Consider the following 27419-nt stretch of genomic DNA (forward strand, 5'->3'; position numbering starts at 1 on the left):
CCTTGTGCCACTTTGCATTAAAAAGACATCCCAACCCTTCAGAGGTAGGCTTAAGAACCATGAGGAAGAGATACATGTCTGCTCTGTGAACCTGACTTGTTAGTGCCAATGGGAATTGGGATGGGGACCTCTAGAGTTCGTATAAAACACAGAAAGATTTTGTAATTCTGTAAGACATTTCTAAGGATAATAGTATTTTCTCCCAGATCTCCCAGCTTCCTAGAAGCAAAAAAGTATATGAATATTAAAGCAATTGCTTTTTTAAAAAAAATTCAGGAGCATCTCAACATTGGAAAGACTTTAAAACTTGTCTTTAATTTGTTTTATTACCTTTACTTGTCTCTTAGCCCTTCTGAATTTACTTGGAAACATAACAGTACTGTGTGAAATGTTAAATGACAAAGTTCTGTTACTTTGCAGATGTCTGTAAAAATAATAAAAAGAGGAAAAGGGATCAGTAAAATTGTTTTAAACTGGATATTCCTACTTGTGTCTCTAGGCCTCCATCCCTTCCACTTCCTTCACTGCTGGAAATCAATCCAGTTATGATATGTTGGAACAAAATCAATTCCATGTGGGATTTTCTGTGCAAAACTTTTTCCCCTCTAGGCTAAAATTGAAATAATGTATTCTAAAATGAAGAAGCTAAAGAGCTATCTGGATAGTGTAGACAGTGGGGGTAGAATGAGGTATAAATAATAGAAAATATAGCAATAGCTAGAAGGTACATTGGGCGACGTGATGGACAAGTCCTGTTAGGCCCATTTTATGAGAGCTAAGGATAAGAAGTTACCAGGGATGCAAAGGCTCAATCTATAAATAAATTTTAAGAGTAAATATGTGTTCTATTAAACTGAAGAACTAATAGAAAGTTCTCTAGGACTAAGATCCCAGGAATCCTACCAAGGATACCAAGATGACCTTATAATAACAGTCTAAAAAGATACATTCAATGGCATGAGTAATATGTGATTTTGCAAATATCTTTGAACAAGAATTATTGTCCAAATTTTAGCTGTCAAAGCCAGGAAACTGGAGATGGCAGTCCATTAATATACTCCAACTACTTTTTCATATAAGGAGGAGAAAAAGGATGTATAAAAAATTGCAATATAACTCATGAACAAGTGTAATGCAAGGGCCAAATACATTATTTCATGCTAACTTTTGTTAGTTATAGCAGCAAGAAACACATGCATGAAGAAAGGACAGATTCTGAATGGAGAGTCACAGGAATAGATTTTGAGATAATAAATGTTCAATGAAAGTAAACTATTTAAAATGATGCTTTCTAATCATGCTAGTTTAAATATGTCTCTTGCACATATCCAACAATTTAAAAATAGATGAATCCCCCAAATAGCCCAGATTGATCGATTCCATATCACCACTCACTCCTTTGTGCAGAAATAGCAGTAGACTGGAGAAAAGAGACCTGTGCTCTAGACCTCTGGTCTACAATTATCTGTTTTACTAATTGGGCAGTAGCAGTTAGCTTATTCCTGGAAATTGAGATAAAGCCCTTTTAGTTCAAACCCCAGGTTTCTGAGCTACTACAGCATGCCAGGGCCAGAAAAAAACCAGCAGAAAGCCTCACGTTAAAATCTAGTCTTTCTGACTGCTCTGTTAGTAGTTGGTGTCCCTAGATGAGGTTCGGGTGTGTTATCTGATTTGGACATGGAAAATTCATTTTAACTCCTGACAGATCCATGACCATCAATCTCTTATCTCCACAAACCATTTCTGTACTTTAGCACAAACAAACTTCAAGGCCTCACTCCCTGGCTGCTACTCAGAAAAATTCAGGAGCAAAAACAAAAGAGCTGTGTCCAATTGGAAGGACTACAGGCACCTGGCTCTACATTCCAGCCTTTATTATGTAAACCTGGGAAGAACAAAGTCCCTTTTCTTTGTTTATCATTCTGGCCAGTAAAAAGTTCTAGTCTCTTGACGTTTATTTAGGCATCTTCATTTATCAACATTCATATACACAATGTTTTGGTTGTATTTTGCTGGATATTTCTTTATATAACTGCTATAGCCCACCTGGTCGTTTCAAATGTGAAATTCTGCCTTTAAAAATAAGGCTAGACAAAAACTCCTGGGAAAATGGGAAAGCTGTCAGAAATTAGGTTTAGACCAACATCTTACATTATATACCATAATAAATTCAAACTGGATATATGCTTCAAATATTAAGGTCATGCCAAAAATAAATAGAGAAACAGATCGGGTACCTTTCACAACTACTGCAGGGGTGCATTCTTAAATAAGAGAAAAAAGTGATTATAAAAAATAAAATTATTTTGACTATATAAATTTTAAAGTTTGAAGGAATAAAATTAATGCAGCTAAGATAAGAATGAATGTGGTCAACTGCAGAGAAAATCTTTGTATCAAATATCTGCTAAGGGTTTGTTATCTAAGAAACAACTAATATAAAATCTAAAGTCATCCCTTAATGGGTGATCAAAGAATACTAACATATAGCTCTCAAAAAAAAAAACAAACTGCAAACTATTAGTCACTATATGAAAAGATTCTCTGAATCTCTAATATGACATATGCAAAAAAAAAAAAAAACCCAAGACAAAACCCAGAAAACTTCCCAGGTTCTTTACAACACACCCAATAAATTCACAAAGATGCCAAAAGATACAGTCAATATTGGAGAAATTGTGGAAAGAGGGATATAATTATTAGGGCTATGAATTGGCACAATAATTTTGGAAATTGATTTATAGTTATATAAAGAAAGTGACTAAAATGTCCATACCCATCCACCCATAGCCCTTGATTGGGGAATGGCTAAACAAATTGTGGTGGCACATGAATGTAATGGAACATTACTTTGCCGAAAGAAATGAACATAAGGTAACATGGAAATACTGACATGAGAACTGCCCAAAGGGTAATGTCTTTGTTTTCGAACGCTTTAAAATTGTAATCATAAAGTGGTTTGGGTTAGAGATTTTCAAAGGCAGGGGGAAATTCTGCCCTTTTTGGATTTCTTTTCTCTAAGCTACACTGTTCAGAATTTAATTAATAAATTTGTTTCTGAGAGGCTTGTGCCAACCTGGCAGGGTACTGAGGTTTTCTTCCACACAAAGTCATTCTTTTTTGCTGAGAAAAGAGAAGCAAAATCATATTTTATTTTCCTCCTCTTGTCAGAGAAGTGATGGACTAGAGGTACAGAATGAAGCATACATTTCCAAACATAATTAATGTGTGGATTTATTTTCTTATGTACTTATTTGTTAAAATGTAGTAGGGGAGAATAGGAAGGGAGAGAAATATTAATAGTGATGTAAAAAAAGAAGAAAAGGAGAGAGAGAAGTTCATAAGGTACTATTTACACCGTCACATTAAATTTAATGTATACTTTTTTAAAATAAGATTCGTGAATTTCATATACAGTCCTCATTTTCCATTCTTTTTATATAGAAGAGTTCATGTTTATTGATGTTTTTCAAACAAAAAGAAGAAAATTTACTGAAAAAGTAAAATAAAAATGGAGCGTTTCTGCCTTCTGTTATCTGTTGTCATTATTCCAACCAATCACTCCAAGAAGCAGTCCTATCACTTCTTTGATCTTCTAATATAGTTTTTAAAAACCCATTATGTTTTTTGCTGTCCTCAGCTTTCCTTCCTAGGCTTTGTTCATTTTTGAGTTTTAGCACTTCTGACACTATTTTTCCAATACTGTGCCACACTTTCATATTTATCCTTTGTTACCTACCTTGCTTCCCTCTGTACATGCCTTTAAAAAAATCTAAGTTGGTGGTGAGTTATCAGTTCATCTCTCCCTCTCAGAATTCTCATCTTCCTTTAAGGCTCAGCCCAAGTTGTTTGGGTACACTCAGGGGCCAGGATGGGAGCCCTCAGGGATCAATGTAGACGCACAAAGAACTAACGACCAATTTAGGTTGATACTGGTAGGACTGCAAAAGGATTTTTAGAGGTGAAGGTTGACGGGAACCTTGCCAAGTTGTGACTGTGAATGAAATTCTTCATCAGTCTTTGAGAAAGTCTTTATCAGTCATTGGAAGGCATCTTTATTTTCCAAGGGGAATTATAGCTCTTGTGGGGTAAGTGTGTGATTCAGGGCACAATCAGAGACAACCACATCCACACTCATCCCTTTCTGGAGATTATGATAACCTGGCATAAATCCAGCCTCAGTCATTTACTAGCTGTGTGACCCTTGGCAAATGACTTAACTTCTGTCTTTAGATTTTAGGTTTAGACTTAATAAGCCTTTATTAAGTGCCTATTCTGTGCCAGGCATTGACCTCATCGATTTACAAATATTATCTTTGATCCTCACAATAATCCTGTGAGGTAGGTACTATTATTATCTTCATTTTACAGATGAGGAAACTGCCCGAGGTGCCGCTAGGGGCTCAGTGATAAGAGCCTTTCAAGTTTGTTGTTGTTATTTAGTCATTTTAGTGCTGTTCAACTCTTTGTGACCCCATTTAAGGTTTTCCTGGCAAAGATACTGGGGTAGTTGGCCATTTCCTTCTCCAGTTCATTTTACAGATGAGGAACTGAGGCAAGCTGGGTTAAGTGACTTGTCCAGGGCCACACTGCTAGTGAGTGTCTGAGACCAGATTTGAACTCAGAAAGATGTCTTCCTGACTCCAGGTCCAGCACTCTATCCGCTGTGCCACCTAACTGCCCACGGACTTGAAGTTAGGAAGTTGTTTGGTTGTTTCAATCCTGTACTATTCTTCTGACCCCATTTTTTAGGAAGACCTATGTGCAACTTTGACCTTAGACACTTACTGGTTGTGTAACCCTGCCTCAGTTTTCTCAAGTGGAAAATAGGGATAATAATAGCACCTTCCTCCCAGATATTGTGAGGATCACAAGATAATTATAAAACACCTAGCACGGCGCCCTGCACACAGTAGACACTTAATATATGTTTGTTGTTTCCTTCCTTCCTCCTCTCCACTGCTGGCTTATTGCCTTATTAATTCATCCTCTTTCTGGGTTCAAAGAGCAATCTAGTTGATATTCTCTAGAATATTCTTAATAAATTACTAAAATTATAGAAATGGGCCCTGAATCTACCTGAAGTAAAATCAGCTAAATATCTTTTCCCATGGTTTAGCTTCCCTTCCCTTTCTAATTGGTTCCACCTTACCCCAAATTGTATTGAGGGAAAATGTCTTCTGCCCTTTTAAAGGAGTTACCTGTTTTCTACCCTCCCCTCCCCCTCATGCCATGCATTCAATAAGCAAACAGTTAAGTTGATGCCATCAATTCTTGTAATAGTTTAAATAGCCCAGAAGCTGAAAGTAAGCAATCAAAGGATAATTAACCCAAGGGGGAAAGGGATGAAAGCAGGAAGTAAAAGATTGGCTTCTCCTACTGGAAATATGAAGGGGAATGGGAGGGAAAGGGGTTAATTGGGTTGATGTTCTTCATCAAGCCCAGGGTTTCCTAGTCACTTCTTTGCTTCTCCTGGCTCGCACTTCGTCACCACTTCACCCCACTTTCTTGTGATTTCTCTGGTCTGTGCCTTTCTTCAATAGTTTGTCCTCCGTGCCTCATCCTCAATAACTTCTCAAGATATCTGGCTCCCCAAGTTTTCAAGGTAATGACTCTGAGGGGTGAGTTACGGTAAGGCCAGGTTATAGATTTCCCTGAAGCCATAAATAAATGTTTGCTGTCTCTTGCAAAGTCAGTAAGGTGTATTTGATAAATATTAAAATAATTTTGTTGTTGTGCATGTGTTTCAGTCATGTACAACTCGTTGTGAGCCCATTTGGGCTTTTCTTGGCAAAGATCCTGGACCAGTTTGCTATTTCCTTCTCCAGCTCATTTTACAGATGAGGAACTGAGGCAAATAGGATTAAGTAACTTACCTACACAGTTATTAAGTGTCTGAGGCTAGATTTGAACTCATGAAGATGAGTCTTCCTGGCCCAGCAACCTATCCATACCACCATGTAGCTGCCCCAAAACTTACCTAAATAAATATTAACACTTAAAATAAAAAAGATGATTATTCTAGCATCCTGGATTATCATCCCATGGAACTATTTATACAAATCCTTACTAGTATGTTATGCAAAAGACAGAACTCACTATAAAGCAGTATTTGAGTGGCTGCTTCAGGGACCAGCTTTCTAAATGATATGCAGGACATATTATATATGCATACCATGATAACAGAAGAATCACCATAGTACACCAACAAATAAAAATAACAGCAAAAAAAAAGCCATAGTAGTAATAATAATATCAAAAAGCCTACATAAAAACTTACAAGCATTATAAGCATTACTTTATATTCTGAAAAGTTCATCTTTATTGTTATACATATAAACAGCAAAACAAGAAGTACCTAATAGAAAGATGTTACTATACTATATGTCTAATATTATTATGTACATCATAATAAACAGCAAAGTAAAAAGCAGAATCATAACTCCAAAACACTTATTATTTAATATGTGTATAAACATATTTCTGGCCCTCTCAATGGGTAAGGGAGAGACTGGAGGGAGATAATTTGGAACTCAAAATTTTTAACAATGAATGTTAAAAAAAAAACACGTGCATCAATAAAGGTTTTTGGCAACCCTAAATCAAGCAAGTCTATTGGTGCCATTATTCCAACAGCATGTGTTCACATCATGTCTCTGTGTCACATTTTGGTTATTTTCACAATATCTCATACTTTTTCATCATTATCATATCTGTTACCGTGATCTGTGATCACTGATCTTTGATGTTACTACTGTAATTATTTTGGGGTATCATTAACTGTGCCCACATAAGATGGGCATAAATGTGTGTGTTCTGACTGTTTCACTGACCAGCCATCCCAGTCTCTCCCTCTCCTTGGACCTCCCTATTCCCTGAGACTCAATGATAATGAAATTAGTCTAATTAATAACCAACCCTACTATGGCCTCTAAGTGTTCAAGTGAAAGGAAGAGTCCACCAATGCTTCGAACTTCATTGTTATCTTTTTTAAGAAACTGTCACAGACACCCCAACTTTCAGCAACCACCACCCTGATCAGTCAGTAGCCATCAACATGGAGGCAAGACTCTCCACCAGCAAAAAAGATTATGATTCCCTGAAGGCTCAGATGATGGTTAGCATTTTTTAGCAATAAAGTATTTTTTAATTAAACTATGTACATTTTTTAGATATATATATTATATATATATATATATATAATAGACTACAGTATTATATAAATATAACTTTTACATGTCCTGAGAAACAAAAAAAAATTGTGTGACTTTCTTTATTGCAATATTGACTTTATTGCAGTGGTCTGGAACCAAAACCTCAATATCTCCAAGGTATGCCTGTAGCTGAGAGTGTGGCAAGACACCTGTCATAGACCTGTCACAAAAAGAGACAGAGCCAATTCCAGTTTCAGGATTGTTTGAGGAGGCAGAGAAGGAACCAGGGCCAAAACTGGACACTTCAAACTATTTTGTGAAGCAATCAGAAACTGAGGCTGAGATATAAATAAACAGAAGAAAATGCTGAATATAATGAAGAAATACTATGAATTGAAAGGGGCAGAAGAGACAAATAAGTCCAGAAGATAGTAATTCCATAGCAACTCCAAGTAGAGCTTCAGAGAAAACAACGACCTGGCCATATGATTACAAAAATACCTTGGCAAAATGAAACAAGGATACAAAATGTAATGGAAGCTTTAGAGAGATGCAGGATTCTTGGCTCGGTGAGAAGGCAGATGAAATTCAGTTTTACACTAATAGTAATAACCCAAAGCACTTTTATTATGTCCCGAAGGCTACTTATGGACCAAAGACCTGTGGTGCATCTCAACTACTCAGTGCTGATGGAGCCACATCGATTAGTGATAAGGACATAACCCTGGAGAGATGGACTAAATGCTTCCATAGTATTCTCAACAGACCTTCATCAACCAATGCTGAAATCATTGACTGTTTACCTCAGATTGAAGTCAATCCCTCTCTAGTTGAATTTCCAACTAAAGAAGAGGTTTTGAATGCCAGAATTAGGCTCCTCTCCTGTGGCAAAGCACCTGGTACTGATTTTATTCCAGCAGAGATTTACAAGGCAAGGGGTCCATTGCTCAAACAAAAGCTAACTGAAATCTTCCAAATCATATGGCAAGAGGAGATTATCCCCAGGAGTTTAAGGATGCCTCCACTGTCCATCTCTATAAAGGAAAAGGAAATAGGTTTTCCCGTGACAATCACAAGGGGGTTTCTGTCTTTTTTAGCATGATTTTTCCAGCAATGTTGTTGGATGCCTTCAACAAAGGTGAAAATCACATTAAGGTCAGATATTGCACTAATGGTAAATTATTTAACTTGAAAATGCTATAAGCCAAGACTAAAATGGAGAGAGAATTGGTGCATGACTTTTTGCTTACAGATCATTGTTCACTCAGTGCAGCTTCTGAGGCTGACACGCAACAGAGTATGGATCAGTTCTTTGCCACTTGTGCTAATTTTGGCCTGACAATTAGCGCCAAGTAAACAGAGGTTCTCCACCAGCCAGCACCACACCATCCGTATATAGAAGCATCAGTTACAACAAATGGAGAAATTTTGAATGCTGTGGACAAATTCACTTATTTTGGCAGTATACTTTCCAGGGATGTACACATAGATGATGAGGTTGACACATGTATTGCCAGAGCTAGCTCAGTTTTGGGAAGCTATAAAGCAAAGTATGGGAGAGAAGAGATATTAGGCTGCCTACCAAACTGAAGGTCTACAGAGCTGTTATGCTGACCTCATTGTTGTATGCCTGTGAAATCTGGACAGTTTGCCAGCACCATGCCAGGAAACTGAATTGCTTCCATTTGAATTGTTTTAGGAAGATTCTGAAGATCACTTGGCAACGTAAGGTACCAGACACTGAGGTCCTATCTCAAGAGCAACTCTGATGGGATGGCCATGTTGTTCAAATGCCAAATGTATGTCTGCCTAAAAGACTATTTCATGGAGAACTCACACAAAACAAGCGCTCACATGGCGGTCAGAAGAAGGGATACAAAGACATTCTCAAAGTTTCTCTGAAGATCTTTGGAATTGATTGTGAGACATGGGAGGCTCTGGCACAGGACCACCTCGCATGGTGTGTCCACATCAAAGAAGGTGCTGTGCTCCATGAGCAAAGTAGAATTGCAATAGCTAAAAAGAAACATGAGATGTGCAAACTGAGACATATCTACTCCAAATGTTCATATGGACTATTTGTACCCAACCTGTGGTAGAGCATTCCTAGCTCACGTTAGTCTGATCAGACACTGTTGAGCACACTGTACCTTGACATAGTGATGTCATTTTGGTCCTCTTTGAGCATGAAGAACAACCTATCTCTCTATCTGAGAAAGGCTAGAGGTTAGACTTTTACAAGGCTAAAATAAGGATGTCCATTAACACCATTTTTACTTGTATCAATTATAGAAATGCTATCTATAGTAATAAGATAAAAAAAAGAGCACTGTGCTAAGCACTGGGGATATAAATGCAAGCAGAAAGGAAGACAGTCCCTGACTTCAAGTAGGAAGAAAGGTAGAGATGAGTTAGCAGTGAAGCCTTGAGAGGAATGAAGAAACGATTGGCCTGAGTCTCCTCCTCCTTAAATTGGAGATTCTGGGAGGTACCAGTTTATCAGAGAAAAAGGCTGCAGGTAATAAACTCTGGCAAAACTGGTGCAAAAAAAAAATTGTTTTTTCAGATGATATATGATGACCTATCTAAAGAATCAACTAAAAAATTAACTGAACCTAGAACTTCAGCAAAGTTGCAAGATATAAAATAAACCCATATAAAACATGAGCACTTCTGTAGATTATCAACAAACCTAAAAGGAAGAGACAGAAAGATAAAATCCATTTGAAATAACTACTATAGGAACTATTGTCAGTCTACCTAGCAAGATACATACAGGGACTTTATGAGTATAAATAAAAATAGTTTTTTATAAAAATAAAGACAAATGTAAACAATTGGGGAAATATATTAATTGCTTGTGAGTAGACCTTGGGAATATAATAGAAATGTTAATATGACTTAATTTATTTATTCGGTACCATGTCAATCAAATTAACAAAGGATTGGGTTTTTGTTTTTCTTTTTTTTTAATTAATTTATCTTGATTTTCAATAATCACTTCCATAAGCTTTTGAGTTTTAAATTTTTCTCCCCTTCCCTCCCCAAGACGGCACACAATCTGATATAGGCTATACATATACATTCCTATTAAACATATTTTCATATTAATGATATTGTAAGTAAGAATTAGAACTAATAGGAGGAACCACTAGAAAGAGTAAACAAAACAAAACAGAAAGAAAAAAATAGCAAATAGTTCTTTCTTTGGATGTGGATAGCATTTTCCATTCTGAGGCCTTTAGAGATGTCTTAGATCCTTGTATTGCTGAGAGTCATCACACAATGTGGTGTACAACATTCTCCTGGTTCTGCTCACTTCACTCAGCATCAATCCGTACAAGTCTTTCCAAGTTTTTCTGAAATCTACCTGTTTATCATTTCTTACAGCACAATGATATTCCATTATATTCATATATCACATTCATAATTACGATTACTATCTGTGTCTTTCTCTCCATCCTTTCCCCCCCTCACTAATGCTTTGCTTTTGACCACCGCTTCTCTCAGTCCCACCTCCTTTCTATTAGCCCTTTTCTTTCCCCTTTTCCCTCCTTGTGCCTATAGGGCATGTTAGATTTCTATACCTGATTATGTTTTTGACCCTTCTTGAGCCAAATCTGATGACAGATTCAAACAATGCTCATCTCCCTCCCTTCTTTCCCTCTGCTGTAATAGGTTTTTGTGTCTTTTCCTGTAATGTAATTTTACCCTTGTCTGCCTCCTCCTTTCCTTTTCTCTTAGTACATTTTCTTAGTTAGATCAGATTAATCCACTTACTTGGATCCATTTAACCCACTTGATTAGATTTTTTTCATCATTACATCAAAGTCAATTTATACCCACCCCCTTTATGTATACCCCTTTGACATGGTGTTAATAACAATACAGTTCTCAAGAATTACAAGTGTCATCTTCCCTTGTGGAGATGTAAACAGTTTGCCCTTATTAACAACATGCTGTTTCTTTCTGTCCCATTACCTTTTTGTGTCTTTCTTGAGTCTTGTATTTGAAGATCAAATTTTCTGTTGAGCTCTGCTCTTTTTATACTGAAGGTATGGAAGTCCCCTATTTCATTGAATATCCATCTCCATCCCTGAAAGATCATGCTCATTTTCACTGGGTAGTTGATCCTTTGTTGTAATCCAAGCTCCTTTGCCTTATGGAATATCATATTCCACGCCCTACGGTCTTTTAATGTAGAAGCTGCAAGGTCCTATGTAATCCTGACTGTGGTTCCATGATATTTAAATTGTTTGTTTCTGGCTGCTTGCAGTATTTTCTCTTTGACCTGGTAATTTTGGAATTTGGCTACTATATTCCTTGGTGTTTTCAATTTGAGATCTCTTTCAGGAGGTGATCTGTGGATTCTTTCTATGGCTATTTTACCCTCAGGTTCTAGGACCTCAGGGCAGTTTTCCTTTATGATTTCCTGAAAAACATTGTCCAGGTTCTTTGTTTCATCCTGAATTTTGAGGAAGACCAATAATTTTTAAATTGTCTCTCCTGGATCGATTTTTCAGGTCAGTTGTTTTACCAATGAGGTATTTTACATTTTCATCTATTTTTTCATTCTTTTGTTTTTGTTTGACTGATTCTTGCTCTCTCATAGTCATTAGCTTCCATTTGCCCAATTCTAATTTTTAATAAATTGTTTTCTTTTATTAGATTTTGTACCTCCTTCCCCATTTGGCCAACTGTATTTTTTAGGAACTTGTTTTCATCAGTGTACTTTTTTTCCAGTTGGCCAATTATATTTTTAAGCACTTGTTTTCTACAGTTAATTTTTGTCCTTCCTTTTCCAAGCTATTGACTCTGTCTTGCATATTTCTTATTTCTTTTCCCATTTTTTTCTACCTCTCTCATTTGACTTTTAAAATCCTTCCTGAGCTCTTCTAAGAAGGCTTTTTGGGCTTCAGACCAGTTCACACTCCCTTTTGAGGTTCCAGATCTGGGTTTGTTGACAATGTTGTCCTCTTCAGAATTTCTGCCTTGATCTTTGCTCTTCCCATAATAAGAATCTATGGTACATTTTTTTTTTGCTCATGGTGTTTGCTTACTTCCTGGCCTGTAAAGAGATTGAGCTCTCCTGCTGGGTAGCAGAGGGCACTGACCCAGGCTTCTTGTGTTGGAAGCCTAGGGCCTGGTCACTGGCTTTGTGTGCTGGGGCCTCTAATGTTGGCTGTTGGAGGCTGTATGATTCTGGCAGCTTATCTGGTGTTGGGCTGGAATCAGCAACACTGGGACTCTAGGGGTAGGATTAGGTAGTGTGGCCCCTGGATGTTGCCTGCTCACCCGGGCCTTTCCTTCCTTTCACTTTCTTCAGCTCCTTTCAGATGGATGTTGTACAGTGTTTATCCACCTGGGGCCTTACAGTGCTGCTTCTCTTAGTTTTGCTGAGGCACTGGAAGAGCTGGTTGCTGTAGAATGCTGAGGCACCTGATAGTTTTCCAAGCTGATTTCCACCGGTTCCCTCACCCTCATTGAGGCACTCGGGGGTCCAGGTGTTGGTGTTTGCCTACTCCACCACCTGGGCTTCAGGATTTCCTCCTGGTATGCTGAGGTGGGGCTTTCCACTAGATTGCAGGGACGCCTCCCATTCTGTACTGCTCCCCTTCCCTCAGGGTAAGAAGGGCCTTTCCCGTTAATCCCTCAAGCTACCTGGGCTACTGGACTGCTGCACCCCACCTTTCTTCTGGTTCAGCTGTTCTAGGGTTTTTCCTGGGGTGATATTTTCTGGGCTTTCAGAGGTTAATAAGGGAGGGTAAAAGTGACTCACCTCTTACTCCCAAAGGATTGTTTTATAGAGCAAGAAAAAAAATAACAAAATTCATCTGGAGGAATAAAAAATCAAGAATCTCCAAGAAAAAAATGAAAAAAGTGTGAAATGGCCTAGTACCAGATCTTTTGTTTTAGTTTTTCAGTCATGTCTGTGACCCCATTTTCTTGGAAAAGAAACTAGAGTGGTTTACCATTTTCTTCTCCAGCTCATTTTACAGATGAGGAAACTGAAGCAAACAGGGTTAAGTGACTTGCCTAGGGTCACACAGCTAATACCTGTGGTTAGATCTGAACTCACAGAAATGAGTCTCCCTGATTTCAAACCCAGTGCTCTATCCACTGTGCCACCTAGCTGCTCTTCAAAATAGTAGATGTTAAAAATATTGAGTTAAACTTCTCCCTCTCTTTTCTATGCCCTTGGCTGTATGTGCCCCTTTCCCTGTGTGACAAATGGTGCTGAGAGTGTCAGCAACTTCCCACTCATTTTGTCAGTGTCAGTGCTAGAACTTGTCTAGTATTATGTTGTTTATAGGACCTCATGCTTGTTGGAGGAAAACAGGAATACTCTGCTTTTTCCTGGAACTTGGAAAAATAATTTAACTTTGTAAAAAGAAATATTGAGTTGAATTGGATTCTATATTTTATGATAAATGCATTAAGAGAGGTGTAAAGCAAAAATGAGAGTGGATGAACTATTTAACCTCCAATGTCACTTCCTGGTATGTTATGTATAAAAGTGTTTTGTGCTCTAAAGGGAAAAATAATCATGCCTAGGTGATCACTGCCTTTTTTGAGTTGGGCTTTAAAGGATGCCTAGGAATTAAAAGTTAGGAAATAAGACATTCCAAACTTAGGGAAAAATATGAGCAAAGACAAGGAATATGTAGAGGAAGGTATAGAGTGCAGTCCAATTTGCATGGACCTTAAGAATGTTGTATGTCCAGTTAAAGGCTGCTAGATGACTCAGTAGATAGAGAACTGGGCCTGGAGTCAGGAAGCCCTGAGTTCAAATGTGGCCTCAGATACTTATTGGCTGTGACCCTGGGAAAGTAATTTACTCTCTGCTTCAATCCACTAGAGAAGGAAATGGCAAACCACTCCAGGATCTTTGCCAAGAAAACCCCAGGACAGCATGGTCCATAGGGTCATGAAAAGTAACACACAACTGAATGACTGAAGGAAAGTCTAGTTAAATGCTAGATGAGGCTAGAAAGGTAGGGCAGTGCCAGAAGGTGGAAGGTCTTAAATGCCAATCAAAGAAGTCTGAACCTTCCTAGTAGGTAAAAGGAAACCACTGATAGTTTTTGAGCAGAGGAGTGATATGACCAGATTCATTTATAAGATCACGGCACTCTGTCCTCAAAAAAGTAGAAGCTTTAAAAAAAAAGGCATCCTAGTACCTCTTAGGGCTGATAAGTTCTAGAACTGTAAATGATGCTCACATTCTTTTTTAGATTTTTGTATTTACTTTCTGGTTATTTTGAGTTATAGCCACTGCAACATTTTTCACATAGCTTCTGTATAGTAATTTTTGTTTCTTTGCAAAAGCAATTCTTGCTTCTCCAATACCATATTAAATAGACACATAAAAGCATATCCTAAGGTATTTCCTTTATTTTAAATTACAGAAAAATACAGCTATTAAGTTTGATTACCTCCAAACTTAAGCAAAAACTAAACAGTTTGGTTCTTTTGTTGGGTCTGGTCTATACCTGAGATTTCATGGGTGTAGGGAGACTCGTTATTATATAGAATGTCCCCATAGTGACATAGATCAGCAATTCATTTGTAATTTACAATCTTTGAGAGTTGCTTGGGTCATTGGGAAGTTAAGTGACTTCCTGCATCCCTCTAATCTTCTCTAGCAGATTGCCCCCCCACTATCTAATCTTCAGTTCTCCTTCCCTTTTGCCTACAAGCCTGCTCATATCTCCCCTGTCCTTAAAAACCTTAGCTTGATCCTTGATCTGACAAAATCCAAAAGTTATTGTTGCATATTTCTCTTCTTGTTTAAATTCTTCAGAAAGCTGTTATAAACTAATTGCTTGTACTTCCTCTCTTCTAATTTTTAAACTTTCTGAAATCTGGCTTCTGATATGTTCCAATTGAAACTGTCCTTTCTAAAGTCATTCGTGATCTTTTAAACTACTTTCCAACTCTACTGCCCAACCTCATCCTTCTCCACTTCTCTATAGACTTTGATATTATTGATCGCCATCTGCTCCTGCATATTCACCCTCAGAATACTGTTCTCTTACAGTTTTCCTCCTATCTGTCTGATCACCTCTTTTTAGTCACCTGATCATACCCACTAACTATGCATCCCCGAAAGCTAAGTCCTAGGCCCTCTTCATTACTCTATACTATTTTGATAATTTCATCAGATCCCATTAGTTCAATTACCACCTCTATACAGATAATTCTCAGATCTATTTATTCAGCTCTAATCTCTCTTCTAAACTCCAGTCCCAAATCACCAAAATGTTTTCTAGCTCTCATGAACTAGGTGTCCCAGTGGTATCACAAGCTCATCATGGCTATAACAGAAAATAGCTGCCCCACACAAAATCTTCTGGTTAGAACTTCCCCATTGCTGTCTAGGGCATTACCATCCTCCCAGGTACCAGGCCGATAATCTCAGCGTCATCTGTCTCATTCCACATATCCAGTCTGTTGTCAGATTTTGTCATTTCTATCATCATAGCGTCTCTTCTGTACATCTTCCCTCCACTCACGTAGCCCTCCAACTACTTCAGGGCCTCATCACCTCTCTCCCAGACTATTGCGACAGCCTTCTAAATGATCTCCTTCCTCAGGTCTCTCCCAACTCTACTCTAAACAGGTCAGATTATGTCAACCCCCACCCCCACCCCCGCCACGTCCACCCCACTCCAGTAAATGTCATTGGTTCCCTGTCCTGGGGACTTCTTTTCTCTCGCTTTTCTCTCACATGGTAGCCTTATCAACTTCCATGATTCACTCACCATCTCTATGTAGATGACTGCCAAATCTAAATATGCTGCCCTGGTTTCCTCTCCTGAGCTCTAGGGTCCTAAATCACCAACTACCTAATGGACATTTTCAGTTGGATGTCCTTTGGGTGTCTCAAACTCAGCATACCCAAACAGAACTCATCATCTTCTCCAGCAAACATGCCTATCTTTTGAACTTCCCTGTAACTAATGGGAAAGGGTAGAGGAGGGGACAGTATCCTTCCAGTCACCCAGATTCCTAAGAATAATATCACCCTAAAATCATAACTCTCACTTACCTCACATATCCAAACAGTTGCTAAATCTTGTTTCTTTCCACAATATCTTTTGTATACATCCTTTCCTCTCCATTCACATAGCCACTATCCTAGTTTAGACATTTATCACCTCTTGCCTTTTTTTTTTCCATTTTATCTGAAGTAGAAAAAGAAAAGCAGCAAAATTGATTAAGGCATCACAAAAATCTGAAAATGAAAATGTGCAATGTACCACACTCATGGACCTCTCACCTCTGCAAAGGGGCAGAGTAGGAGCATTTTACTTTATTATTTTTTTCCTTTGGAGCCATGCTTGTTTTTTGTAATTTTACAATAATCGCTTTTGATTTTTGTCATTTGGTTGGCATACTTCAAGTCACTGTGTATGATTACATATTTATGTTTGTAGTGGAAGTATTCTGCATCAGTTCATCTTTCCACACTTATTTGTATTCATCATATTTATCATTTCTTTTAACACTAGTAATATTCCAGTAAATTCATGGACAACAATATATTTAGCCATTCCCTAAATGATGGGCATTTGCTTTATTTTTAATTCTTTGCAATCAAAAAATGCTGCTGCAAATATTTTGGTGTATATGATGACTTTCTTCTTATTAATAGTTTCCTTGGGTTGTGCCTGGTAGTGAAATCTCTGTGTTAAAGGGCTGACATTTTAGTCTATTTGTATAACTTTTCCAAAATAGCTGTACTGATTCCCAGTTCCTCCAACAATATAATAATGTGCCAATCTTTCTACAACCCCTACAATATTATTTCCATCTCCTGTCATCTTTGCCAATTTGCAGGATGTGAGATGGAACTTGAAGGTAGTTTTGGTTTGCATTTACTTATTATTATGATTTGGAGGATTCTTTGGAGGCCTCTTTAATAGTTTGCAATTCTTTTAAAACTGTTTATCCATATCCTTTGATCATTTATCCATTGGGAAAACAAGAAACTCCTTCCCATAAGCTTTTACTCATGTCTTTCTCTGCCAAACCCCAAAACTCCCTACGTCTAAATATACATCAGGTTAAAGGCTCTACTACTTATTGTGTCACAAACAATAAACATGATGTAAATAATTATTTATAATGCATCAAATGTAAGAACAATTACACCCAAAGTTACTTTTAATCGATACCACAACTGCTGACTTCTCAGCTCTGTACCACTCAGTTCTCTCAACCAGAGTCTGCCAAGAATTCTCTTTGAAATGTTTCTTTGCAAGGAAAGACAGTTCTCTCAGGAAAGAAGTTCTCTTCATCCTTTTTCTTTCTGTATCCCCATCATCTCTCTTCTATCATGTCAGGTTAAGTTTCTCCAGAATGACAGTTAAATTGCCTAAACTGCCAATTTTTAAAGATTCTATTTCCACTCAAAGATACTTTAATAGTCTCTATACTCTTTGTGGGAGAGGCTGTAAGAAAGCCAGTTTTACACACACACCCTAATAGAGATAAATCCTTGAGATAAAAATGGGTATATCAAGGAAAGGAGTGATTGGATACCCATTACTACACCTGTCACTTGTCACACATCAGAACTCAGTCTGGTACCATCAGGAGCCCAGAATTGTGATCTTTGGTTGGAAGAGATCCTGCAGACCTCTGGGCTACAGCAATCTATGCCTTGACTTGTAAAGGCCACACAATCCCTAACTATTCCTTCTATGTGGGTGCCTTGTCTATGGGAATTAATTTTTGAATGATTATTTTTCTTTTTGCTGTTATTTCTGTATTATTGAAATTTATGCTCTTATTTTTGAAGGGTCATTTGAATTCTCTTTTATGTCTGGGATTGTTAGTGATGGTTTTGAATTTGAGTTGGTGATATAGGTCAGATTTTCTTGATGCTGGCTAGACTGAATTCTGCCTCATTCATTTTTCTCGTACTTTTATGATTCAGTTGTTTAATTTTAAATAGGTTTGTGATTATTTTTTAAAGTAAAACCTGTTATTTTTGGTCATTTAATATTTTCTGTTTTGACTCTAAAGAGATTTTCACCTTCCCACTCTTTATTCATTTAATGTGAGATCATCATTACTCAAGCTCCCTTCTGAATGCATTTTCATTTTTTGTGTGTATAGATTTTATGACACTTTCCGGCTGTCTTTATTTTCAATTTTACCTGGAATTTACATTTTGTTGGATAATGCCCCCAGAAAGGGACAAGGCTTGCTTCCATAATCATGGTTGCCAACCTAAAAATGCTGCCACGCAAAATGTTTTGATGTGGTTATTTAATGCACTATGTTAAATGGACATTAAGTTTATCTAGCTATAAGGTTTTGATTCACTTCATGTTATCTGCATTATGATTTGCAACATGCTTGTAGATTTTTTTCTCATAATCTTGGCAGTTTTCTTGTATAGTCCTGAATGGAAGAGCCAGTCTTTCTCTGGTTTTATTATTGTTCCTTCTAGTGCATTTTATTTTTAAAGCTCTACTGCAGTGTTTGTGGGAGATCTAGGTTCCTCTGGGTCCCAACCTGCCACATCTTTTAGCCAGAAATCTCTCTATCCATTGGTTTCTTTCCAATGGATTACAAACATGTGAAAGTAACCCATCTTTAAAAAATCTTCACTTGATGCTACCATACCTTCAAGCTATTATTCTGTATCTCTAAATTCTTTAGAAAAAAAGTTTTGTTTTGGCACCCATTGCTTCATCTCACACTCTCGCTGAGCTTCTTGCAATCTGCCTTTGGTCCTCATAATTCAATTGAAGCTCCTCTTTCCAAGAAGAGCCTTAGTTCAGTTCGGTCCAGGTAATACCTGGTAGAATATTGGAGCTGGAAAATCGCCCTCCCCTAATAGCATTCCAGAATCTTGAGTTTCCTCAACAAATTAGCAGTTCCCCCTCCTGGGAATTCTTTTGTGTGTGTGTGTGTGTGTGTGTGTGTGTGTGTGTGTGTGTGTGTGTGTGTGTTACAGGACTTATTTTCTGAATATTAATAATCACTCAGTTTTATGGTACTTTTACAGTTTATAAAATACTTTCCTCAGAAAAGTAGTATGAAATATTTGTCAAGCATTATCTCCATTTGACAGATGAGGTAACAGAATCCAGAACAGTCAAATACTTGCTTAGAGGGTCAGGCAGTGTGGTTTAGTGGCCAGAACATTTAATCCCAAATCAGAGAACTTGGACTCTATTTCTGGATACCTACTTACTACCTGTGTAACACCTGACAAATCGAATTGTTCTAAAGCCTCAATTTCCTCATATGTTAAATGAGGGAGCTACATTAAATGACAACTTTGGCCCTTTCTAGCTAGGTGTACCAAAATAAAAAAGCTTCAAGAAGCAGTCGTAACAAATACATCAGTAAGAGATAACTGGTTTCCATGATAAAAAATGCTAGTATTACCAACTGGTTGGAAACCCTAGTTCTAATTCTATCATTACATTATTCTAATAATTTTTGAGTTTCTACGAGTTTGGCTCTAGGCACTGCACATAGTACACCCTTTCCCCAGTTTTGGTCATTCAGTATAGCACTGTTCTAAGTAGGGCTGGGGAGGGGGAACCTCAAGATGCCCCTCCATGGCTCCTTCGTATGTGCCTGCACTGCCATTTCTGGAAGCTTTTGCCTTTAGGTCAGGGGCTCTTAATCTTTTGTGTCATGGACCCCTTCTGGAAGTCTAGTGAAGCCTATAGATCCTTTCTTAGAATGTTTCAAAATGCATTAAATGAAATACACCATATTAAAAGGAAGCCAACTTTATTAAAATAGCTATAAAAATTTTTTTAAGGTTCAGTTTCCAGGTTAAGGACTGCTGCTCTAGTTCTTCTTAGTAGATAAGCATCACATTGCTACTCCCAATTTCAGGCCTCTGCAGCTCTGCTTCTTGAGGCTCTCATCAGCCTCTAGCAGGTGGTTCATCCAAGGACTCTATTCTCTATTTTCCATTAATTCTTAATTTTCCTTTTCTTTTAACAGATGACATTCTCTTTCTTAGGGGAGCTACTCTGTAACACAGTCCCTTTGGGATGAACATTCACTCTAGACCCTTTTCATACAAGAGGGTTTGCAGGACACTCCACTTTATGAAGCCTTCAGAGAAAGGGTCAGTTTCACAGCCTCAAATCTCCTTCACAACAGGGCTCCTAGGAGATCCTTCTATCTTACACCTAGGTTTCTCCCTCCAATTTCATGCAGGCTCATAATGACATTATTGTTAACATTTTTTCTTTGTTAGCTCCCTTCCATGAGAGTACTTCATTCTATCCAAATGTCCCACCATCCTCCAGACTTCCCATTGGGCAAAGTTATTCAAAGAACTGCATATTTGTTTCCTGAAACATCTGAAACAGAAGAGAGGAGCTGCACTGTCCTCTTGGTACCACATAAAGGAGATAAAGAATTGTCATTCCTAGTAGATACAGAATTCACAATCAAATTCTGTTAAAATTGACCTCCCCTAGCTCAATTTATAAAAAAACACTATTAGGAATATGTCTAATGATAATAGCTTGCACTTAGTCCTTTAAAGTTGGCAAAGCACTTTACATACACACACAGCCATATATACATACGTATGTCTATTTGATCTTCACAACACCCTTTCACAAATAGAGACTCAGAGCAATTAAGTGATTTGCCCAAAACCCACAAGTATTAAGTGTCTGAGGCAAGATTTGAACTGAGGGCTTTCTGATGCCAGGTTCAGCACACTATCTACTGTGCCATGTTGCCTCTAACATTGTGTAGCATAGACTACGCATATAAAAAGGCCACTAAGAAAAACCTTTAATGCTCTCTATTAGAGACATTTCTTCTACTTATAAACTATTGGTTGTCTAAGACACCAAATCTTTCAGGGTCCTCCACTTACTATCAACTGGGCTTGTAAAAATTAAAACTAGGACATCTGATGTTTTTCAAAATAAAAAAACTGAACATATAATCCATAATAAATATTTCAAGCCCAAAGATCATGACTCCATTTCTAAAATGTAATGTCAAACTTTTTTTAAAATTTTAGGTTTTAGCAAAAAAAAAAAATTAAGCTGCCACCGTTCAAATAATTTTATGAGGAAAACTGTCACCAAGGTGAATGAACGATATCTATTATGCTATTAAAAATTAAATACTGAGGGACAGGTAGGTGGTGCAGTGGATAGAGCACTGGCCCTGGAGTCAGGAGGACCTGAGTTCAAATCCAGCCTCAGACCAACACTTGATACGTAGTAGCTCTGTGACTTAGGCAAGTCACTTAACCCCAACTGCCTAAAAAAAAAAATTAGGTATTGAGTTTTGATAGAATTATGCAGATTAATACTACCAACTGACAGCACGTATTTAAATAGACCAGTTAACTCATTCTAGCAAAGCATGATTTGCTTATATGCCAGTTGAATGAGAAAATACAGCTGGATTAAAAAAACAAACAAAACGGATTGCTCAAAAGCACATGCCCTGTTAGGAGTCAGTTATCATCTCCCTATGTGAAAGCAGCACATAATCATACACAGATTACAAGAGCAAACATTTATGCAAAGTCAACAATTAATATTAATTACATCCTTTTGCCAAACTTTAATCATCAATTCACCAAATTTGTTGACTGGAAAATGAAGTTTAGGGGGGAAGGGGTAGGCTTCTCCTGACAACTTTCTTATAGAAGCACAGACTTTTCTATCTCAAGTAAGATGACAGGTGTAAAGGCACTCTAGAAACTTTTAAGTGCTGTAAAAATGGCAGTTTTATGATATTAAGAGAGTGTAGTCCAACCCCTTAACTGTATGGATGAGGAAATTGAGACCCGCAAGGATCCAGGTCTTGCCCAAAGTCACACACTGAGACAATGGCAGAGCCAAGGCTAGACAGAAGTGAGATCCAGATTAGGCTGCTGCCATGTTACTGGAGTGTGCTGCTCAAACTAGAGGCAGGTTGATTCTCTGCCTTTTATATACAGGCCTTACCAAATAATGAGTGGGCAACATCCACCGTTCTGGCAATTACCTACAGTATTCCTGAGAAGACTAGGATTAAGAAAAGACCTATTCCTGAGAAGCTGGAATAAGAAGGGATATCTGAATGGGTTACATTTTTTAAACCATCAAATACTGGGAACATTTGATAAGTCCTACTCTGCTAGAAAGGCTTCATAATAGGAGATAAACTGTCTTAAATCAAGTTTAAAATGTTGATGTTTTCTTTCACTTTTTAAGACAATTAATAAATATGTTATGAATATACGTCATGAATATATAAACAGTATGTCATTATAAAGGCCTTTACGGGTCGCTGTGGGTTTACTATATTTCTTTCTAATAACTAAAATGTAGCTATAGACCAAATGGGTACCATGTATGGCTTGATAGTCTGTGCAGCATTTTCACATGAACGGTCAAAGAAAGTTTTATTTGTACAAATTTGTTTCTAAGTGTTTATTTATACCTGCATGGTACCATATATCTTCCACTAGAGCCTACAACGTCTACACAACATCATAGAAATGGATCAAGGTTGCTGAAAGTAATTCTACCAGTCTATGATACGAGAGGTCCTACCAAACTGGAAAGGCTTTGCACTTAGTCATGTACGTGTGTCATCCACAGACCAGCAAAGCTAAGTTCCAAGAAGCTTAACATCAAGAGGCTGGACACCTGCTGATGAATTTTTCTGTCAAAACAACAAAATAAAACAAAAACCCTAATAAAGAGTCTAAGGCAAGCAGTCTGCCATCTTTTTTTGGAGGAAATGCTCACACTGATGAAATTATGGATCATTTGAAGTCTAGTATCATATTCAATTCTATTCTAGCTGCAAAGCAATCCTTTTAAAAAAATGAAAGAGACTTAAGAAGTTAATTTAACTTTTAAAAATATTATGCCTAATGCATTTCCCTATATGGAAACAGAAACTTTAGTATTCTAGTGGCCTGAGAATGCATTTACTCTTCTCACCTGGGGTGGATCAGAAGATAATTATCATCATCATCATCATTTTACCTAGCAGTTTGAGTTTCTAAACACAACACTAACTCCTCAATTTCAGAATCAAACTTCAATGCAAAAAAAATGAGAACAATGTTGGTCAGCTATATCTACTTTATGCTGAAGTGCCAAACAATTCCCAAAGATACACAATATTTTGGTCAGGGTAAAGTGAAGGATAATTTAATATACTGAACCATACTTCAACAGAAAACTACACAGTCCTTCTAATCAAACAAGAATGTTTCCAAGTCTACCTGCAATAGTTCATGTCTTGTGGGCAAATTTTCACACAAATAATGACTAAAGAGCACTTGGTTTGCTTCTTTAACTAGATTATAAAAATTATGCTATGTTGATTCTTGAGATTTCTTAGCTCCTTCTCTTGCTAATCTATCAGCTTCTTCATTGCCTGCAAACCCTGAATGACCAGGAACATGCACCTGTTGAAAGATAAGTTTAAATATTGTTACTTAGTCTTTGGTCAATAACATTACTACCATTACTGAAAGAACCTTAAAAAGTAGTGTGAATTCACACTAAAGTTATGTCTATATGAAAATTGTCTCAATTAGTCTGACTGATTTCAGATGCAATCAAGTAAACAGCACAAAAAAAAGAGATAAAAGAAATGTATTTTTCACCAAAATTGTGATATTAGCCTTTTTCAACTATTGTTTTAATTTTTCAGATGATTAAGTTATTTAGAAAGATTATAAATGTCAAGTAAGCTTACCACAATGACAAAAGAAACACAACTACTCACCCATTTAATGTCTATGCCTTGAATAAGTGTATCAAGCTTAACAAAGTCTTCTTTGTTAATGACATCTTTTCCTGTGCTTGTTTTCCAGCCATTTTTCTTCCAGTCTTTAACCCAACTTGTTATACCTAAGTAGTTAAAATGTAACCAGTCATTACACCATTTCACAAATGACTTCATTGTGTTTTATCCTCAACTTTCTTGAATTATCAGGCGTTCCAGGAATTTCCATAGCTATGCACTCTATAGCCATAGCTACATAAGGACCATTTGTGCTTCAATTTAATTTGCTGAAACTAATGTTAGATTCCACTAAGAGACATTCAGTTGTCTTAAAGCAAACTTTTCTGGAAGACACTTTACTCTAGACATATCATTTGGCATTCTATTGCCCATAAGCTGTGACTAGCCTTGCAAAAATGTTCAGGAGAACAATGGATCAAAGGGAATTCCCCAGAACACTTGAGAGGTGGGGTCCATTCAATATGAAGGATTTTGGGATGATCCAATTGTCCAAAAGATGGATTTAATTCACAAGAAACCTCTTGACCAGGGAAAGATTCTTAATTTTTTTGCATAATGGACATCTTTAGCAGTCTAGTGAAGTCTGTGGATGCCATTCTCAGAATGTTTCTAAATGCATAAAATAAAATACAAAGAATTACAAAAGAAACCAACCATATTAAAATATACTTATTAAAATATATTTTTTTAAGTTCACAGGCTGCAGGTTAAGAATTCCTGCTCTAGACCAACCTCGATTCACAGTTTGCCATTTTGAGCTGAACCTGATCTCCTGGAAGTGCTGTAGGAACCTCTCTTCCAGGTAAGCAGTTGTCTTAGTCTTTCTACATATAAAAGCCACTATAAGAAATAAAATAATAACTTACCATTTATAGTAAACATACTATCTGTGTAGAGAACCAGCTTACTGATGTTTTGATTCTTGGCTTGTTCGATTGCTTTACAGGCAGCCTTGAAGAGATATTTTGACAATTATACAATGAAAAAGTAGTTAACTTACAACACTTCATGTCTATAATGACTATAAAGTCTATTTGCTCTAATATCGCACCAGATTCACAGAACTGATGATTCTTAGATCTAGAAGACACTTTAGTCTGTATCTAATCCAGAGGTTCTTGTTCATGTCATGTTACCCCCCCCCCCCCAGCAGTCTGGTGAAGCCCACTGTCATTAAATGCATAAAATAAAGTGCAGAGGGTCACTAAGGAAACCAGTTACATTGAAATAAAGATGTTAAGAACCCCTAATCTAACCCAATCTCCTTATTTTACAAGTGAGGAAATGGAAAGGTTAAGTGACTCCAAGTCATTATATTCCCTATCTGATATAATGTCACTAGTCTAAGTGGAAAGTTATGTGAAAAACAGTTTACTTTTGTAAAAAAGCCTTTTCCAGAATATATTACCACATCCTAAGCTAATCCTGAAGCATTCCAACTTTTCCTGCCTTAAAACATCTAATCCTGTTCTTTGTCTTCCCTGAAACCTCCATTCTTTCTACAACTCTTTCTGGGCCCTTACCCATGCACTGGCTACAATCTCCTCCCTTCCCTAGCTCAACTCCTTTGTAAACCAAATGACCCTCAAATTTATCTTGTACTCTTGAGTTCCTTCCTCCCTTATCCTATTCCTGATCACACCTTGCCAAGCCCCAACCCTGGATTACTCCTATGTCCTTCACTCCTATTTATGTATTGCTGAATAGAGCTAGAGGAAATCACAACTGTGCTGCCTGGGTCTACTCCAAATTTAAAGTTATCTAATCTCTACTGAGCCTTCATCAGAGCTAGACAATCATTTTACTCCCCTTATCTGAACCATTATTATCAAGAGCTCCATCATCTTCCCAACCAGGCTCACAACCTCACAACCTCAGTGTCATCTTCCACTCTTCATTCTCACTCACAGCACATAACCAATCCATGGCCAAATCTTGTCATTGATACTGTTCTCTCAACTTTCATAGCTAGCACCCTTACTACCTCTTGCCTACTGCAATAGTCTTATAACTTACATCTCCTGCTTTACATCTCTCCCCTCTGCAATCCAACCTCTATCCTAATGCCAAAATGGTTTTCTTAAAGCACAGGCCTGACTATGTCACTCTTTTACTCAGTAAATTCTAGTTGTTTATTTTTACCCCAAGGAGGAAATATAAAGTCCTCTATTTGGCATTTAAAGCCCTTTACAACCTGGCTCCTTCATATCTTTCCAGTCCTTTTATGCTTCACTGTCTTCTATGCACTCTATGACCCAGCTATATGCACTAGCCTACTTGCTGTTCCTTATATATAATACTCCTTACTTTTATACTGGCTGAATTCCATGCCTGGAATGCTCTTCCTTCCTACCTGACTCTGTTTTCCTGGCTTCCTACAAATTTAGCTCAAAGCCTACCCTATGCAGTAGATCTTTCCTGATCTGCCCCAGCTAATAAGCCCTCTACTGTGAGATCATGTTTTATTTATTCTGCATATATCTTGTATGTAGCTAGTTATTTACATGTTTTCTCTCCCATCAGAATGTGAACTACTAAAAAGCAGAGACTGTTATTGCTTTCCTTTGTATCACAAGTGCTTAGCACAGAACAGTGGCTAGGACATAGTAAATATTTAATAAAATGCTTTTTGACTAAGCCTTTTCTATACCTGGACTATTTTAGATAATTCAGGCAATACAACCCTAGATTTGATTTCATAATTAAGTAAAAAAAACCCCTAAAATATTAAGCAGAGATCTACTAATTTTTAATAATTATTATTTTAAAAATATACAAAATTCTGATAGCTCACAACTTACATGTATTTCTGCTCTTTGGTTTGTCTGTCGCCCACGAAGTCTATCACCCACATTTCTATGAAAGTGGAGAGAGAAAAGGAAGAAAGAGGAAAGAAAATAAAAAGAAAAAGAGGGAGAGGGAAGTGTGCAAGGACAGGAGGCGGGGAGAGAATGAAAAAAGAAAGATTTATAAATCACTCTGTAGGCATTACAAATACTAGATAAAAATCTAGCATGTTTAAATATACAGACATGTGTGCACAAGGATGCAGACACACACACTTGATTAGCAGCACACTACAGAGTTGGCCTTGGAGTCAGGAAGACCTGCCTTTGATCCTGGGCAAGTCACTTAACATGGAGGAGATGCTGATCTGCATAGGTAGAGAAGATTCCTTACCAAGAGTTCCCTAGGCCAACTAAATTATAGATCAGTAGAGAAATGCAAATCAAAACAACTCTGAGGTACCACATCACACCTATCAGATTGGCAAACATGATAAAACAGGAAAATGATAAATATTGGAGAAGATGTGGGAAAATTGGAACACTAATGCATTGTTGGTGGAGTTGTAGAATGATCCAACCATTTTGGAGAATAATTTGGAACTATGCCCAAAGGGCTATAAAAATGTGCATACCCTTTGACCCAGCAACAGCACTTCTAGGGCTATATCCCAAAGAGATCATACAAATGGGAAAAGGACCCACA

General features: G+C 37.4%; 1 protein-coding gene across 5 annotated transcripts in view; it reads right to left on the bottom strand.

Moving 5' to 3' along the window:
- Positions 1-294: 294 nt before the first annotated feature.
- RNASEH1 (ribonuclease H1) overlaps positions 295-27419 on the bottom strand; it is a 40349-nt gene continuing 13224 nt past the window's right edge. For 2 of the 5 annotated variants that reach the window (XM_020965830.2, XM_020965832.2), the window contains exons 5-8: positions 26729-26783; positions 24794-24878; positions 23907-24031; positions 19903-23583 (exon numbers count right to left, since the gene is read on the bottom strand). In XM_020965830.2, the coding sequence (XP_020821489.1) occupies positions 23491-23583; positions 23907-24031; positions 24794-24878; positions 26729-26783 (358 nt within the window). In that variant the 3' untranslated portion in view covers positions 19903-23490. Of the gene's footprint in view, positions 425-19902; positions 23584-23906; positions 24032-24792; positions 24879-26728; positions 26784-27419 lie in introns of those variants that run through there. The other 3 variants (XM_020965831.2, XM_078149748.1, XM_078149749.1) reach the window with 3 other exon arrangements.

The sequence above is a fragment of the Phascolarctos cinereus genome, unplaced genomic scaffold (assembly GCF_003287225.1).
Source record: "Phascolarctos cinereus isolate Bilbo 61053 unplaced genomic scaffold, phaCin_HiC Scaffold_2;HRSCAF=192, whole genome shotgun sequence".
In the NCBI taxonomy this organism is placed as follows: domain Eukaryota; kingdom Metazoa; phylum Chordata; class Mammalia; order Diprotodontia; family Phascolarctidae; genus Phascolarctos; species Phascolarctos cinereus.